The sequence below is a fragment of the Temnothorax americanus genome, unplaced genomic scaffold (genome assembly GCF_048541705.1).
Source record: "Temnothorax americanus isolate GAGA-0224 unplaced genomic scaffold, ASM4854170v1 Scaffold6, whole genome shotgun sequence".
Lineage (NCBI taxonomy): Eukaryota > Metazoa > Arthropoda > Insecta > Hymenoptera > Formicidae > Temnothorax > Temnothorax americanus.
The window spans coordinates 6554864-6573118 of record NW_027509751.1 but is presented as its reverse complement, the minus strand read 5'-3'; the positions used below and the strand labels follow the sequence as shown (position 1 = coordinate 6573118).

The 18255-nt window shown below is 38.2% G+C and overlaps 3 protein-coding genes and 1 long non-coding RNA gene across 6 annotated transcripts in view; 3 read left to right on the top strand and 1 right to left on the bottom strand.

Moving 5' to 3' along the window:
• Positions 1–213, top strand: part of LOC143905293 (uncharacterized) — a 96746-nt gene extending 96533 nt beyond the window's left edge. Inside the window, exon 3 of the long non-coding RNA XR_013259159.1 lies at positions 14–213. This is a non-coding gene — a long non-coding RNA (uncharacterized LOC143905293). The remainder of the gene's footprint in view (positions 1–13) is intronic.
• Adipor (adiponectin receptor) lies at positions 93–4442 on the top strand. Of its 2 annotated transcripts, none has more exons than XM_077420596.1 (7): positions 93–261; positions 1114–1389; positions 1481–1579; positions 1741–1912; positions 2072–2469; positions 2623–2787; positions 2881–4442. In XM_077420596.1, the coding sequence occupies exons 2-7, from the start codon at positions 1144–1146 to the stop codon at positions 3013–3015; spliced, it is 1215 nt and encodes a 404-aa protein (XP_077276722.1). In that variant the 5' UTR covers positions 93–261; positions 1114–1143; the 3' UTR covers positions 3016–4442. The 2 variants fall into 2 exon arrangements, with proteins under 2 accessions (XP_077276722.1, XP_077276723.1); XM_077420597.1 differs by lacking the exon at positions 93–261 and adding an exon at positions 645–781.
• Positions 4443–4577: 135 nt separating this feature from the next.
• Positions 4578–15216, top strand: LOC143905283 (transmembrane protein 205). Its single transcript, XM_077420607.1, has 4 exons — positions 4578–6263; positions 13225–13418; positions 13582–13745; positions 13900–15216. Exons 1-4 carry the CDS (start codon positions 5965–5967, stop codon positions 14185–14187), a joined length of 945 nt encoding a protein of 314 aa, XP_077276733.1. The 5' UTR covers positions 4578–5964; the 3' UTR covers positions 14188–15216.
• On the bottom strand, positions 15145–17916 carry Wap (DDB1 and CUL4 associated factor wap). Of its 2 annotated transcripts, XM_077420602.1 has the most exons (5): positions 17900–17916; positions 17511–17812; positions 17079–17354; positions 16448–17000; positions 15145–16297 (listed from the first exon to the last, which is right to left on the bottom strand). In XM_077420602.1, exons 3-5 carry the CDS (start codon positions 17329–17331, stop codon positions 16063–16065), a joined length of 1041 nt encoding a protein of 346 aa, XP_077276728.1. In that variant the 5' UTR covers positions 17332–17354; positions 17511–17812; positions 17900–17916; the 3' UTR covers positions 15145–16062. The 2 variants fall into 2 exon arrangements, with proteins under 2 accessions (XP_077276728.1, XP_077276727.1); XM_077420601.1 differs by lacking the exon at positions 17900–17916 and having other exon boundaries at positions 17511–17893.
• Between the last annotated feature and the right edge of the window lie 339 nt (positions 17917–18255).

Sequence of the window (18255 nt, the reverse complement as noted above, 5' to 3'; positions counted from 1 at the left end):
TTGTAATCTTCAGGTCACCATCCTCGATTTCCATCGCTTCCTGTCGCTCAGTCTGACACGGGCCTTTAAACATATGGCCACATTGGTCACTCGGACCAAACGTGCGAGGTGCGTGTGAACGTTTAAGTACAACGAGACGCGCAGAACGTGGATTCTTTTTGAAATAATCCCAAATCCCAGTATTCTACGGAGAGCCTAAAGGAATTTCAGAAGCATGCCCGCGCAAAATTGAACATTGCGAAGAATATCGTCGTGCGACTGGTACGTATATACTGGAGGCTCGGACACGCTCCCGTTGACACACACGTCATCGTCGGCTCCGTCGCGGTCGTTCCCCGTGTATTTAAATTTCACGCCTGTTGCGCACTTTCACAAATTCACAACGCTTTCGTAATTTTTTTTTCCTCGTAGCTCGTAGCGCAACCTCGCCCCAGGGACGAGCTCGTGCGTTCGGTTTGGCCCGCGCGACCCGCGACGCGTGGTCGTCGGACGAAAGAGAAAAAAGAAACGGAAGCCGCAACAGGCTGCGAAAGAAGAGAGAAGAAATAATATAACCTGTAACCCTCCGACGAGACTGAAGTCCAAAGTCTGCGCGACTCCCGACGTCCGGGCGCGCGCTTTTTTTTATCGTGTCTTATGTAATGAGAAAGATCACACGTTTACACAGTGTCGTAACGTAACGTCACCGCGCGTCATACTTCCGCGACCGACAATTTATGTTTGCGTAACGGTGCGTAATTTTTGCTGGACGAAACGCGCGAGGTCGTTCTCCTTTCCGGAGGTGAGCATTCGTTCAGATTTGTTGACGATTCGCTATTTAATCTGACTCGTGTTTCACGATTCGTTTACTTGCCGGTCTCTTTGTTATCTTGACACGCGGCTCGGAATGCCGTCTAATATTGACAGAGTTGCTCACTTGCTTTTCATTTTCTCAAACGTTTGTTTATACCGGAAGAAGCGGGATACGTTATTATACAATATATCGTACAATGTATATTACAATCTTGCACTTGAAGTTATAATAGCGACGTTCTTAGCGACCAGATACAGATTTGCAACAAGAACTTGTATGTACCATGGAACTCATACTCTTTTTTTTTTCTCTTTTTGCAGACTTGTGGTCAGTCATATTTATTCTGAATCATGGCGCAATACGAAGATGTCATTTTGGAAGCCAAAGAAAAAGAAGACAATTTATCAGTGGATTTAGGAGTGCGACATCGTATCCCATGGAGCGAACGTGTATTGCTAAATAGCGAAATACCTGGTTTACATGAAGTTAAAGAATTGTTAGAGGACGATGACGCAAGTTGCCTCGCGGAAGAGGAGGATGGAGTCGGGTGTCCGTTACCTTCGACGCCGGAAGATGATCATCTTCTGGATTGTGAGGTATGTGCCTTAAAAGAATAAATTAAAAATATAAATATTATATACAATTAATGATCGCACACATGATTAACATCTATCATTTGTATTACAGATGACTGAAGTGTTGAAGGCAGGAGTACTGAGTGATGAAATCGATTTAGGTGCGCTAGCGCATAATGCAGCAGAGCAGGCTGAGGAATTCGTTCGAAAGGTAAAAGGATATCCAGATATTTACAATGATATATCTTTGCAGTGAGAATATCTTTTCGTTAGATAATAGCAAAAAACTTGCTATAGGGATCAGAGTTAATCTACTTTGTAATATTGTTGATCAGCAAATTACAAATTTAAAGCTGGAGATGTTATTTGTAGGTATGGGAGGCATCATGGAAACAGTGTCACTTTAGAAATCTACCAAGATGGTTGCAAGATAACGATTTCTTACACGCTGGCCACAGACCGCCATTACCCTCGTTTTATGCGTGTTTTAAGAGCATTTTTCGAATTCATACAGAAACCGGCAATATCTGGACACATTTATTAGGTACGTTTCTGTCTATTAAAGCGGTATCAAGTGACGCTAAATGTATCGATGTGCACTTTCTGGAAAGAAAAGCATATATATACATAGCGTGTTCTTTTAAGTATATTCTGTGAGTTTTGGTTATCAATATTGCTCATAAAACTATTTTTTTTCTTACAGGCTGCGTTGCCTTTATTGGTATAGCTGTATTTTTTCTATCGCAACCTCCTATAGAAATTCAATTGGAAGAAAAATTGGTATTTGGTACCTTTTTTGCTGGTGCTATACTTTGCCTAGGATTGTCATTTGCCTTTCACACAGTTCATTGCCACAGCGAATGCGTGGGAAAGCTGTTTTCAAAGCTAGATTATTGTGGCATAGCTATGCTTATTATGGGTAGTTTTGTACCATGGCTTTATTATGGATTTTATTGCGACTATCAACCCAAGTTAATCTATCTGTCTGTGGTGGTTGTCCTTGGTATAACCAGTATCGTAGTTTCATTGTGGGAGCGATTTGGCGAACCAAGCTATCGTCCGCTCAGAGCTGGGGTTTTTATGGGTTTTGGACTTAGCGGGGTAAGTTATTTTTTTTAATCAGTTATAGCTTAGAATTAAAATAAATTTTAAAACTTATGTATTAAAATTTATCTCAATTCTACATCTATATCATATACGTTTCAACTTGACGTTTTAATTCTGTATCTAATTATATCTTAACTCTATATTTAGGTAATACCAGCTGTACATTATGCCGTTGCCGAAGGTTGGTTCAAGGCGATTAGCCAAGCATCCCTTGGATGGCTAATACTAATGGGATGTTTGTACATATTAGGCGCGTTATTTTATGCTTTAAGGGTACCTGAACGTTTTTTCCCAGGAAAATTTGACATTTGGGTAAGCAATATTAAAATGTCGATTTATAACGACTCGATTTCAGATTATTTTGACGATATCGATATATGTTATTTTAATATTTTTATTTTATAGTTTCAGAGTCATCAAATCTTCCATGTATTAGTAATCGCAGCTGCTTTTGTTCATTACCATGGTATTACGGAAATGGCAATGCACAGAATGACAATAGGCGATTGCACAAATCCATCGCAGGTGTTGGCTTTTTAAATCTCCGGGCTTATATCTTCATATTTTGTTGATAACTTTCATATTTCATTAATCTAATAAAAAGACTACAAAGATTCCTAAATCTTACACTAGCATATTTGTGCTGTTGAAAGATATGGTAAACCTAGAATGGATATATTTAATTTCAGATTTATGTTAGAATATATTTTAGAATGTGTTGTCGTTTATTTAATTGTATTATTATATTTTATTAATTTTTAATAGCTGGAAGTTATTTTTTGAAGATATCTATGTGACAGGGATTTGGTGTAATTTATTTTTTTGCAAAATTTCTAGGGAATTTACAAAAAACTGTAATATTGTGGATGAATAAAAATTATACAAATCTTAATAGGAGATTTCAGTGATTTCGTAAAATTTTGGACTTTGCTAGTGAAATTGTGAGTTGAGATTTTTATTAATTTATATATAAATTAATAAATATTATATTTACAATTTATATTTATAAATTATGTTTATATTATTATATATTTATAATTTTTGTTCCACAATATTTTCTTTTTCGTGGATTTCCTTGAGATTTTGCAAAAAATGAATTACCCGAAATTCCTGTGACATTTATACATATATTTGCAAGCTGTTTGATATTGTTGAGTTTATTTAAACTTTCTTTAAAATTAATGCAATTTGGATATGTGATTGATATACTTCTTTATAATTGAACGGATTAGACATCAATAAAACCTTATACATATATACAAGAACTTTCAATGCATACATAATTATGTTGAAATACAATATATTCAAACTGGAATTTTCTGAATATCCCTAAATATGAGATGCAAAAGTCTACATATTATGAAAAGATACAATCTATCGAATTCGGATACTATAAATGAAATGGAATTCCCACAGAAGTATACAATGTAAGGTTAAATGGCCATGTATTACTTATTTTTAGATTTTTGAAGTTATCTTGTAAATTATATGAATATTTAGAGATATATATATTTTTCCTTATAATTTTCTCTATTCATTTGCGTCCATATGTTATATTATATTATAACCATAGCAAAATAACCAAAACAATTTAATTATAATTAAATTATTAATTATTATTATAGAAAAGATTAAATTCAGAGCGTTTTTGGATTATTAAAAATATCCAAGCATTAGTTGCATCTAGTTAGGCACTTTGATAAAAAGAGATAAATTATTTGATTTTTATGTAAAATTTATTCAATACTTATGATATGCAAAACGAAATACAGACGATAGGCAACGAAAACAAAACGCGTGTGACTGAGATTTAGGAAGCAACGGTTGTTATATGAACGATTTTGTAGCATAAGTTCTATAAAATCTATAATATATTTTGAACAAAGTCATTGTTAAAATAATATATGGGAGTTTGTTTATATACTATCATTTTATATATATTATACATATGTGATGTACCAACCTAATTTTTTCAAATGCATTTTTTTTTTCAATTTGTATACCGTATTCAAAGTTCTTAATGTATAGAATTCTAGATTATATATATATAATATATATATATATATATATATATATATATATATATATATCAGAGATGTATCAAAAAGATTTTATATATAAAAGGACTCTGAAAGGAAGAGGAAGAGACAGTGTTTAATCTCTTTGAATTAAACATAACTAACTTATATTTCAGGATTTAATTAATTATATCAAACTGTCACTCAGTTGCTATTCCTAATGAATCCTGGTTCCTAATGATTTATATTATTTTTTAAATCGCTGAATCTGCGGAATACTTTAATGTACAATACTCCGAATGGATGAGTTTATTATATTTATCGCTTTTATATAATAGCATTTAGAAAAAATGAGGGAAGATGTCGATAGACATTATGAAATGGCTATAATTAAGGTATTATTTGATAAGTTAATTACTGATTAAGTTAATCACTAATTCATCGGAGTTTGATTGAATAATGTCTATTTCTATCAATACAGATTAACTTTAACCTCGGTTTAATTACTTTTTATCTTTTTCTGATTCTTAAAATAGAAAAAGATAAAAACTAATCGTAAGTTAAATGAAAACAATATGAATATGTCACCTCTCTTAAATTGAAGAGCATCATCCGCAAGACGTAAAGCGATTTACTTCACTCTGAATTGTCTCTTCTAAGTTTTTTTAAGATATCGAAAGACGCACCTATTGCAATTCTCACTCAATATTTTATCTAAATATTTTTGAAACAAGGTAAGTTACATACATTATTTTCAAATTCATTTTGAAGCGAAGCAATATACGCGCGCCCGTGCACATGCACAGAGATATGCGCTGATAACAGTAAAAATAATATTTCTAATGTTATAATAACTGTTACCTATATAGTACTATGTTATTATTGTGTATTAATAATATAATATATATAGCAAAAATGGAATATCATGAATTAATATTTTGCAAATGTTTCCCAGGATTTGGTTTCGGAATATTTCGGGTGAAGGTTCCCGAGCGAGGACTCGTTATTAGGCTTCCCTCCTCTTCCTCGCAGGAAAATCCACTCGTTCCTTAACCCTTCCTTATATCTTCGACGGGGAAGGGAACGGAGAGAATATGACATAAAGGTGAAGCGGCATCGAGACGTAGCGCACTCTACGGCGGCCAGAAGAGAGAGAGCGAGCGCGGTCGAATATATTTTTTCTTTACTTTCTCCCTCTGCCGCGTTGCGCGATTCAACGTCATTCAACGTCATTAGCAACCACCCTCGTCTCGCGAGGAAGCCGGCACGTCGCAGACACGTTCAGTCCACGCCACGAGACGGAGATCGTCGGACGCACGAAGGTGTAAGGTCCGTCCTGCCTGGTCCCCATTCGAAGATCACTAGATCAGTCGTCCTCCGAACGCGTTCTCCATTCGAGGACCAGAGAACCACAGAGGTCGAGAGATAGCCAGCTGATTGTACGCTCGACGATATCGCAGATCGAAACGCAATGTGTGTTCGTACGCTGGTGGGTAACGAGACGAGCGAGCCGATCGCGCCGACCATCGACTCGAAGCAGTCCAGCAAGACGTCCCGTGCCAAGGAGAAGTACATGAGGCTCTACGAGGAGATGCTGGAAAAGGAGGAGCTCCAGCGTCGGCGGGCAAAGGAGGAGGCGGATGAGGAGGACACGCTCTACCTGTCCGATCTGGCCGACGACGTCCTGGTCGCCAGCACTAATCACTACAGTCTAATGCTGAAGAAGCTGTCCACGTACTACGAGGTCGTGCGCCGCTCCAAGGCGTTCAAGTAAGTATAAGCGATCCCTCCGCCGTGATTTTCAGCGTAAAAATTGACCTGGAGAAACGGAAAGGTTGATCCTTTGTACGAAGACGAAGATCTCGTCAGGTCTCTTCGACTCTCGTCTCATCTGTTGCGCTTCGCTTTCTTCCACCGTAGGTTTCCGCGACGGCAGATCTGGGTTCCACGGAGTTAGCTAGGCGCACGTGAGTTTCCTGGAGTTCGCGCGAGGTCCTTACACCCGTGGGGACACGCCACTCGCGGACGTAGCTTTCTACGGCAGATTATTCGCGCTTGCTAATTTCACAGGCGAAAGTATTGCGTATTTATATATCATTCGCAGAGACGTACGGTCTTTGAAGCTATACGAGATCTACGTTGTACATACATCTTTTACCTGTTTTTGGAAAGTTCTGATAACAAAGCATCATTATCATATGGTCTTTAGGCACGATTTGCAAGAACTCGATATACGCAGTGTCTTCGCATATACGACGTTCTTGCAGATCGAAATTGTTTCGCCATAGCCGCCTTCGCGTTCTCGTTACATTACTTGTTACCCGAGACGCATATCGGTGTATCAATGAACGCGGACAATACGGTGTAACACGTAACGCAACACATAGAAATAATCTCGATATATTTCCTTGGGTATATACTTTCTCTCCGTATAACGTATGCTTCAGTGTTTTTATGGAAGGTAGTTATATCTTTATAATCAAGAGCGACTGTCTTCGTGACATTAACTTCAAATTTATCGAGCGAACTCACAGCGATGCTGTAATATAAAATTTTGATGATAAAGCCGTCTGGTGCGTATCTCGAGGAGCAAAGGTTCGCCGCGGTTCGGAGCAAAATAGGAGCGCGACTCCGATTGGTAATTCTTTTTTTTTTTCACCATTATCTCTAAGCAGAAGGTCAGTTCTCCAATTTCCTATAATGTATCTTACATTTAGAAATGAGATAAGAAGTAATATAGTAAGAAATAAAATAATCTCGCGAATAGAGATATGTCAGGAGCCGAGGTAGAAGGGAGAATCCGATCTTCAAGTCTCTTAAGGCCCCGGCGCAATGAAAAATATAAGGAACAAGGAACAGATATTACAGCGATTAGGAATAAGAAATCAGGAATAAAGCTGGTGCAACGCATAATACACGGCTTTCGATAGGTTAAAAATCTATTGCCTGTGTTTTTCATCGCGCATCCAGCTTTATTCCCGATTCTTTAGTCCTAATCGCTAATATCTGTTCCTTGTTCCTTATATTTTTCACTGTGCGGGGGCTTTTACTCCGCAAGACAGATGCAAAAAGTAGCTTTCAAATATTGGGAGTTATTTACTTATAGAGCCATATCGCTCTAATAATCTAAACGGATGTTCGGCGAACATTTTAATACGGCGTACGATGAGGTTTAATTATTTCTGATATCAGCTGATAACAGCTTCTGGTTCATCTAAGTGATAACGCACGAGTATATGTTTCTTTAATTTTATCGAACTAGATCATCGCTCTGGAACATAAAAAAAATCACTCATTGCCGATGCAGGATGTATGTGCACTATATAAGTCTCAGAACGTTTTTAATATTGAAATTGAATTTCAGGTATAATTCATAAAACACCCCAATCAATGGATGATGTAAGTCGAGACTGATGACGCGCAATCTGTTTCGTTTGAAAATCTTCCGTGTTTTCGCGTCGATAAATCATTCGAGCACGTATGACGCATTTATCGTACCTCGTAGCTCTTTTCCATTTGCACGACTTATCTACGTCAGTCGACGCTCGTCTTTAGTCTATTTCCGAGTTGTTACGACAGTAATGCTCAATTGGTCTACGCACAAAAAAGTTTCGTTATCTGTAAGAAGATCGAAGCATCCGTCATTTGATGTAACTTTTACATCTAACACGAGAGATCAGACATATCTTTTAAGAAGAGATCAAATTAGCCTTGTCTTCAAAAATCTATTATAATTGTTTCAATTCTTTTATACTCTTGTATACATCTTTATAAAAATTAAAATTTACAGGTAGAGATATTTCTATTTTTAAAGATCTAAAAATAATGTTGCAAATGGCCCATTATTTTTGCCAAAAGTTTGCGCTAATGTCTCGTGAATAAGTTTTTTTTTTCCCCGATGTCAATGCTTGCGTTTCTTCTTTACTATAGATATTTTTAAAACTGTCTGAGTTTCAACGTCACGCTTGAAAGAAATGGAAAAATTTTACAGATCTCCGCAAATCCGCTTAACTCGACAGAAAGATAGATGCATCGATAAGTAGAGCGTAATGTAGTAATCCCCGTGTAATATCGCAGGCTTTATTTTTCGTTAATTATAATCAATTAAGTTCTACGTATAATGGAGAGAGACTGCATGAGTAAATCTATCTGTTCTGTCGATCGGCGCAATTATTCCGGGCGTTAACACTAGGCGTCCATAATTAGTCGATCAAGTAATTACGTGTCTACGGCGCGTCTCGTGTGCGGGAACACAGGCCGATGACTGCGTCCGCGCCGCGCAATCGTACGTTCTCTCGGATAGAGACGAACGAATGGAACAATACAGCCTTGTAAAGGATGTAACGTGAACTCAAGCTTCTTTCACATGCCCTCATGCGTGGCCTTATCCGATTCCAGATTCGTCAGTCTTCTTTTTCGTCGCGTACCGCATTCTCTTAGGATATTTATATTTCACATCGGGTATCTCTTTTTATATTCTCCATCTATAATGGATAGAATTTTATCTATAAATAGCACATTTTAAATACGATATTCTTCTTTTCACAAAAATAACGGATGCAGTCTGAGCCGACGATTTTCTGGATATAGTGTCCTCGCTGAATCAGGCTGCCCCATTGCAATTATATTTTAAATTATATTTTATTACAAGGATATGCATGTGTATAATTTGGCACAAGGACGCAGTTATGATTTCTATTGCGTAACGGCGGCAATCCAAATGCAGTTTAACAGCACATTAAATTTCTTTATCGAGTACTTCGTTATATACGTTAATCGTTATATCGCAAATTAACATCTTTTTCGGTAATACATGGTAATGCGTGCACTTTTCGCGCGCGAGGCGTCGGTAATTCTTGTTTGCACAAGCATAATGGAAGATAATGGACTTCCTCTCGCGCGCTGGAATTGCATACGTGCGTGCCTTCTCGGGCCTGGCAACACGACTCCACAATAAAAAAAATATAATTACAGACCCCGGGTACCGTGGGCGGCACCCGCAAAAACTCGTTCGTGATACAAAGGCGTAGGGAATATCTCGCCGGGAAGTTCTTTATTAAACGGCCCGGTCCCCCGGTTGATCGATTATTCGAGCGATCATTCCCGAAAATGCAGCCCCTCGAAGTGTTGTCCATCGTCTCTAATAATTACTTTTTCGCGAAACGGTTACGCTGATGTTTCTTTAATGGTTGCCAATTAGCCGATCAAAGAAGAGCGATCGCGTCGTTACACTTGTATTTTGCGATGCATCATAAATTTTGCATTTTCGAAACACGAAGATGCTGCGACCACGCATAAATCTGCCGGTTAAAACGAAACCGTGTCAGAATTTCTCTTTGCGCTCCGTTCACGCGAGCCTAATTAACGGCTTGATATTATCAGTGTATTAGTAATAACCGATCATTCGATAACGCGGTGACACACGACTGTAAATTTCAAGGATTTCTTTTTATAGAAATTTCTCTCTAAGCGGACGAGCAAACGAGTTCAGGAGGATTTCTGCCAGGAGACATGTCTAACATTCTATTTGCCACATCGTGTGACTTTGGCTTGGTAAATCGCCAAGTTGGACACACCTTTCGCATCTTCAAAGAATCCGCAAATGAAGCTTGACTACACGATTTTTGTTCGTTTTGCGATGTTCCGTTATGCCGCGCAGCCGGCGTTTCCATTAGGACCACGCCACGGGGTATTTAACATTTTTATTCTTTTTATGCAAATCACTCGGCTTGTTGGTCCATCATTTATATGCATCATTCATTCTACTTATTTATCTACAATTAATTAATTTATTAAATCCTTAATTATAGTTCTACCTGAATACTTTTAGTAAACTTTTAATAGCTATATTTTCATTTTCTTTGTATTTTAGACGTTTCTTCAATATGTTGTATTACATTGAAGTTAATTTAATATACATATTTACCTACACAGGGAAATCGGGCGCTTGGCAACTGCGACAAGCTTGTTTAGAATCAAGTTACATCTTGGCATTAACTCAACGATGTTCAACAGCGATAAAACGCAGGGACCGGACGCGTGCAATAGAGATTCGCGCGTATCGCTTCACGTCATTAATAAAATCAGAGGACTGATTTTGCAGATCATACGCGTGACCGCGATCTATAACAATAAGCGGCGGGTAGTCGTGCGTGCCTTCTCGCACGTTTCCCAGTGCCGCTTGATAATGCCACGCTCCGCTCGAATGCACCTACACGTGAATACGCGCACACACACAGGTGCGTTTAGCACGTCGAATTACGGCCGTGTATCCGGACCTCGGACCCTCGATTCTCCCTTTCGCGGATCCTCTGTCGCACGAGAACGGAAAGTATTTTAAATAGAGAGAACAGCTTCCTTCCCTCTCGTCGACGAAGTTAAAAATGGGAAAAAGCAGAAAATAAGAACTAGGAAGAACATGGAGAGAAGCTAATAAATAAGAGTTGGAAAAACCGAAAATCGAATAATCTATCGCGATCATATATGTAACAACGAAAATAACGAATACACATTTACTTACAATAGGAAAGAGAGACAAAGAGTGAGATATAATGTATCATGGCTAAAATTATCTGGGATTCTAATGATTATGGAAAGGATATTAAAACAACAAAAAATATCAAAGTCCGTAGAAGATTGCAAGATGTACGAAACATATACATTGCAATGTATTGCAAGTTTTCGGGTAATCTGTGCACAATAAATCTTATTAATCTTATTAATCAAATCTTATTTATATCATTTTAAGACGTCTGCCTCGAGACGTAAATTTAGATATATTGTGCGCTTATCATCGTGACCGATTTAAAAAAAGGTGAAACCTAAGAAAGAAAAAAGTGTTTGTCTGGTTCGTCACTTTAATGCGGTAGACGTGACGCAAAATGCTCGGTGGGCAAACATTTTCGCTTCTCGTGCACCCGTTCGTGACGAAATTTCCATTTTATAATCTCGAGGTGGCAGCTGCACGGGAGATTGACAAGCGCGAAATTGTCCGTGCCGACGACTTTTGACCGACCTCGGAGTGGTTAATCGACACTTGACGGGGATCGACAATCGATGCGAGCACGCGCGTGGTATTGTCACAGCGATGTTTCTTATCGAGTCAATCGAGAACAAGTTGCCAGATAAATTTCTCTCTTTCTCTCTCTCCCTCTCTTTCGGCGACTGCTGCACTCCTCGTGATTTTATTTGCAAATGTGAAATTAGTCCAAGGGTATGAAACACGTCTGTATTGATTTACGTCGGCTCTCTTATCTGGTTAACGAAAGAGAGTAATTTGCTCGTCGCGAGAGTATCTCTTGCGTTTGCCTGTGCAATATTGACTCTATTGCGCAAATTACACGTCGGCAAAGTTTATACACTTTATACAAATATGTTTGTACAACGAAGCGTGGCATTATCGAGCTTCCTTACGATTTGCGCCTGGAAAATTTCGCAAACCGCTCTTCGTCGATCGTTAAACGTGAATAAGAATAAAAACCTCGCCGTTGAGGATACAAACAACATTGAATAATAATTATTTGTTATTGTTTGTTGTATGATTGATGAACAAACAAAGGCGCTTAAGGCCGTCACAGGCGATAATTTCGTGTCAAACTTGGTGCAGTCGTACCTGCATGAACAAATATAATAATAATAAATCATGCGTTAATTCTCGCAATGAGACAAGCAGTTGATTCGCGTACAAAATAGAATGGGATTAATTTGAATACGTATTTTGCTTTTCAATAAAATATAAAGAATTTGAATTGAACGGAAACGCATTCTCGTTTGCGTTCTCGACTTGTTGCCAAAAACAGGATGACACCTGGGGGGGTGTACAACCGGTAATTCATAAACTTGCACGTGAGACACTTCGGAGAATTTCGAGAAAAGGTCACGCACGCGCGTGCATGCTCATGTAACATGTGAAGGAATTATTTCTTTCTCGTTTTTTTTTTAACATGCCGCGGGCAGCATACGTCTGGTCTCAGCGGGAAGCGCCTGATGATTTAATAACGGCTTGTCCAGCTTCTCACGTTATCCTTTTTAACATTCACGTCATACGGAATATAAATAATAATTATATTTTCCCGATATCTCGCTCATGCAATGTTCTTGAAATAGTCCTCTATCTCTTCATGCATTTTATCGCATCAAATCGATGATAATAGATATAATAAATTATAGTAGAAGATAATATATGATGCAATATTATGTTTTACACGTGAAATTCATCAGTTCGATTCATAGATGCAGACGAATCTATATGAGTCAATCGTGATTGCTTATATTGGCAGTGAAGGAGTAAAGCGCTCCCAAGTCTCGGCGAATTTATATACGACGTTGACGTCACGCATAAATTAGTTCTAAATGAGGCGCGCCGCGGAGATTACTTAACGGAGACTTGCACGTGATGAAAATTAAACCGGTCGTTGATATCGCGACTGTGTGTCCCAAGTCCATGCATGTATGGCTCTATGGTTCAAGGTACTCCGCGAATTATCTAATACGACAATTTTCCGTTGATAACGATATCGCGCGTATCTCGCAAAAATTTCATTAAATTTATCAACGAGTTTTCCAGCGGCGAAAAGAGATCTGACGTCGATCGAGTCTAAATTGCACAGTGATAGAAGTTTATCAATCTTTTATGAAGATGTCAATTTGCTTCAATTGACATCACCATAAAATTGTTCCCACAATTGATGAGAGATCAAGATTGATTAAATTTGTAATTGTCGTTTTGCAGGATCCTCTTTTACACGACGCAACCCGCGCACGTAATCACGATCGCCGCGGTCTTATTTGTTACAACGGTTCTCTTTCCAATCAAGGGAAGAGTACAGGTCTCTAGTCATCCTTACTCAAGAATGATGTCCTTCATTTATCTCGCATCCTTCGTCATACATTTTGGTGCTCAAATCTGGATGACTTTCGTATCAGGTATATACATCTATGTAAATAATTAAGAAATACCGACAATGAGTATATATTTGAATGAAACGCAGTAAATCAAGAGATTACTTCGTTCTCTAATTGATTTAAAAATTTCTTTCTTGATTTTTAAGTTAACTTTCTCTAAAATGACATATGGATTTAATTACAGGTCTATCTTTGTATTTTGCATTGCCACGGCATGCATTCGGTGAAGTGCAGCGCGTTCTATTTCCAAGATACTTCACGATTAACGCGTGTCTGAGTCTCATCACGCTCCTCATATTCGTCAAGCATCATCCGGCGCATACATGGGACGCTGAAATTGGTGTTCAGGTAAGCAGATAAGTTTGACATGTTTGATATTAAAAAAGTGAGATATATATAATTTGAATTTCTCTGCAACTTAAAAAATTTTCATTTTAATCTTAAATAAATTTAATGCAGATTCTCAGAGAAGTAAAAGTGAAACTCGTGTTATACGCCGCAGGTTGGTGCAATGTCCGGAGCCTTTTTCTTGGAACTGCTGATACGCCTCTACCTGACACCTCCGCTTCTCCAGCTGATTGTGCAAAAAAACAACTTTGAACGCGCGGTGGGCGTCGGCAACGAGATAGGCCGTCACAATCCTGGGCCGCTCAAAAACTGCACGCATTATTTGAAGATCCACCGAGCGTTTCGCCGAGTGCATGTGTGCATAGCCATGGGAAACATGCTCACTATGGCGTGTACGGTACTTCATCTCTATTATATAGCAAGCAAATTATGTGCTTTGTAAGAACAATTAGCTTTTGGTCATAAAATTTACATGCGTATTAGTTCGTGAGGTCAAAGAAGTCCTCGCAAAAGAACATCTAGATGTAATAGAATCTAGAAAATATTAATTTTGAAAAAAGCGTTAGTGGTAGTACATTAGTACGCGTCTCGTACGATGGTAACGGAAGTCATAAAATGCACCGGAATATTCAATCCTGATGGTGCAAGATGTGATTTTTCCTACCATTAAAGTTGCTTGCAACAAGTTAGACTGTATAACGAGTCTTTCAGTGCAGCTGCCTTGAATTTTAAGCCTCGACGATTTATCGAGGTATATTAGTGTATGTACTACTGATCTGAACTTACTCTATGAAAGTAGAGTAAGCGTTCAGGTGATTGTAATTGACATTTGCATGATGTAAGTCACTCTGTGACTTATCCTCAGAGCTGGACTAGCCAATCAGAAGAGAATAAAGCTAAGACGAAGGTAAAAGACCAGTTTTAACATTTCTCACAAATATGATCTGCTTACAATTTATTGATAGTGCTGTATAAATTATTGCTGAAAGTAGTGGGAAACGCGTGCATGTAATTTGTGAGAATGTCTAGAGATCGAGTGGACGTAATTTATTCATCGGCACACGAAGTGGTCGATGTTTCTATGTAAATAATATACATATACCTCGTACGAAAATATATCGATTTAATTGTACGACTTAGGATGAACATATAAAATATTTTTATATACTTGTATTTTTTCTCTTACAAGTTTTAAGGCATGAATTCTTGCCGAAGCGTGTTAATTAAACTCTTGCATTAAAAATGTATTAATAATTAGATCAAGGTATCTTATCTGCGATGGAACATTGTGGCTTGATAATATTTAGAATTTTTTCAAGAATATTTTAGATCGATATGCTTCGCGATTCTAAGATCGTCGTTATTACATTGGATGCAATAAAAGTACATTTACTCTGTATCAGAGTTAATGATATTTATTGAGATTGCACACTAAAATGATCGTATAGACATAAATGTAGCAGTGATATCATTGATATCAATATAGATGAAAAAACGAAGGAATGAATCATTTTATATTAATCGAGTGAATCACCGTCTCTCATACACACACTCCATTACTGTAAATAACTGCATTCTGTTCACTTAACATTTGTAAATTATACGATATCTCATATAACAATATATAAGTATGTAATGCTTTTTTTTATAATTTTTAGTCTTATTAATTATTGATATACCTTCCCATAAATACCAACTCTAATCGAATATTTATGTAATACATCTTAAATTGTCAATGAATACTATACGATAGATGATATAAATTGAACTGCGAGTCTAATATTTCTATCAATAACAATATAATCGTCGAGTACATGGTATATATACGTACGGTGTCATTGTATAATATATATTTTCATATATCAAAAATTTACATCTATATAAAAATCTGTACATTGCATACTAAAAATTGTAATCACATGTCATGATCACATTCTATGAATTAATTAATGCTACAATCTAAAGATCCAATCTGATTGCTATAATAATAACTGAAAAATTGTAAATGTTTCCTTTGCCTATACGTAATTTAAGGATGACATGACATTAAAATGATTGACGCCTAATTAATTACATATTAATATAATTTAAGCATCCATAATCTTGGGAAACAATTCCTAATACTATTAAGTTTATATTTTTATAAACATATATACAGTTGTGTGGAACGCATCAAATGAAACATTTTATTGTTGTTGTATCCAGGACAGGCTCATATGTCTCTTGCGTTAATGATAAAAAAAAAAAAAGAGTTACTCCAGTAGCATCTGTTCGAACATCCCGAGATAAAATAAACGCGTTTCGATAGAGAAGACATTTATACTCGAAGAATCTCGGCCGCTTTATTGTAACAAATGGCTATCCAGTCGGGCTGCGTGGCGCCCCATTGAATCTGATTGACCTCGCCTTCCGCGGCAGTATAAGCGAGTATAGGATCTTCGATTGCTCGCGGCATTTGTTGAATATCCCAGATTAAAGCTTGATGATCATCGCCGGCTGTGCAAATGTGACAAGACGAATGCGGAGCCCAGGCTATTCCATTAACGCTGGCTCTGTACTCAAAAGAAAAGAAATTAATTCAAGAAACTCCTTAAAAGAACCCAGTACAACGAGCGAGATATCCCTTTTAATGATAAATTATTTATAAATAACAATTATATGACTGCAAATAGGTGGTTAATATTGAACCGTTTTATACTGACCTGTGATTGTTCAATCTCGCGACTGGCGTGCACGGCACACGAACGTCCAGAATGATAACTTCGCACGCGTCCATCGCCACGGTAGCGAGATAATTCGGATCCTGTTTGTTCCACGCCAATCGTAACAGCGGAGTGTGCTGCGGATCCTCATATATTATCGTCGAATGCTCCAAGTGTCGTAGATCGAACATCCTGACGGATCCGTCGGCGCCGACGGAAGCGAACATGTCGCGGCCACCCCCGGCGCGGCTAAACGCGATATCGTACACTTCCTTGTCGTGCGCGATCAGCTGCGTCTTCACGTGACCGGTGACCATGTTTACTCTGCCCAGAACCTGTCCCGTCTCCAGTCCCCAGATAGTACAGGTAGTGTCTATGCTGGAAGTCCCGATTAGATTCGGATCCACCTCATTCCAGTCAAAAGACGTGAGCGGCGCGCAGAAATCTGAGTTCTTATTGTTGTTCAGGACACACTCCAGACGAGTCTCAGGCTCCGCAGCACGCCATACCCTCAAATAGTCGCCGGACGTGGCGAGAAGATCGGGAAACTGACCTGGCAAGTATTCATTCGATTGGCGATTGACGCAGATCGATTCAAAATAATTGAAAATACAGGAACACAAACGAGTACCTTTGCTATCTGGAATCCACATAATTTTGGTCGTTGGATAAGGGTGGTCGAACGTACTTTTAGCACTGAACTCAGACGTTTCTTCGTCCAGAGAAACAATTTGTACTTTATTGTTGTACTCCTCCACAAAGCTTCCCAGTGCTAGACGAAACCTCTTGTCGGGTCTCACCGACCAGTTCATGCTATATAATGGCCATGGGGCTTCGTACTTGTAGATTTCTTTTCGTTTCGGTGGCACGGTATGCATAGCCATGATTGCGCCTGATACTTCTGCCTCTGTCGCACCAAAGATCGTTTAACATTAATTTAACAATTTCAGAAAAATTTAATAGAATGTGAACGATATCCTTCTTTCGCGAGAGAAGTAAAATTTATTAAATTTAGGTAAATTAAAATCTTAATCCAATTGATGAAAAAACTTGTCCGTCTAACCTGATAACTGTATGTTCCAGAAAAACTGATCACCGAGAGAATAATCTGACTGCCAGGAACTTAAATCTCCACGTCCATCATATCGCTGGGAAAATCATCCAGAAACGACATAAAGGTCCACGTAAATACCGTGTCTATACGATAAAAGCCGCGGAAGACCAAACGAAGAAAATTCAGAACGCTCCCGGAAACACGTAGCTGATACTCCGAATATAAAATAACAGTCTTTGGAAAATCGCAGTCGAATACAACTGTGAAATCTTTCGAATTTGTTTGACAGATCTCGAATTAGCCGCAGCTTTCTGTAATTAGAAAAAATATACCGAATCCCACAGATAACATAGCGTTTTACCGTGCTTGGTAAACACTACGTAAACGCTAATACACACCACCAATACTGTGCGTTCTGTAGATCGATTATCCACTGTATATATATATACAGTGGATAATATATATATATATACACACCATACATATGTAAATATATATAAATGTGAAGGCTCCCACAGCCGAACGCGTCAAGCGTCAAGCAGCGAGCAGTAACCAATCAGCGAGACGATATTTTCTACGCCACTGCTGATATCACCTTGCTGATTGGGTTACTGCTCGCTGCTTGACGCGTCCTGTCTGAATCCAGCTTAAGATTGTGATTATTGTGATACTTTTCTTTCGGTGAGTTTCGGAACGCCTAGAGGATTTAACAAATGCAGTGAACTATACCAGAGAGAGAAGGATGAGAGAGGCG

Coding starts and splice junctions, on each gene's coding strand:
- Wap (XM_077420602.1), bottom strand. CDS start 17,331: ATGGCTATGCATACCGTGCCACCGAAACGAAAAGAAATCTACAAGTAC. Junction 17,001..17,078: donor GTGGATTCCAGATAGCAAAG/GTACTCGTTTGT, acceptor AATACTTGCCAG/GTCAGTTTCCCGATCTTCTC. Junction 16,298..16,447: donor GCGAGATTGAACAATCACAG/GTCAGTATAAAA, acceptor TTTTGAGTACAG/AGCCAGCGTTAATGGAATAG.
- Adipor (XM_077420596.1), top strand. CDS start 1,144: ATGGCGCAATACGAAGATGTCATTTTGGAAGCCAAAGAAAAAGAAGAC. Junction 2,470..2,622: donor TGGGTTTTGGACTTAGCGGG/GTAAGTTATTTT, acceptor CTCTATATTTAG/GTAATACCAGCTGTACATTA. Junction 2,788..2,880: donor CAGGAAAATTTGACATTTGG/GTAAGCAATATT, acceptor TTTATTTTATAG/TTTCAGAGTCATCAAATCTT.
- LOC143905283 (XM_077420607.1), top strand. CDS start 5,965: ATGTGTGTTCGTACGCTGGTGGGTAACGAGACGAGCGAGCCGATCGCG. Junction 13,419..13,581: donor CTGGATGACTTTCGTATCAG/GTATATACATCT, acceptor ATTTAATTACAG/GTCTATCTTTGTATTTTGCA. Junction 13,746..13,899: donor ACGCTGAAATTGGTGTTCAG/GTAAGCAGATAA, acceptor TATACGCCGCAG/GTTGGTGCAATGTCCGGAGC.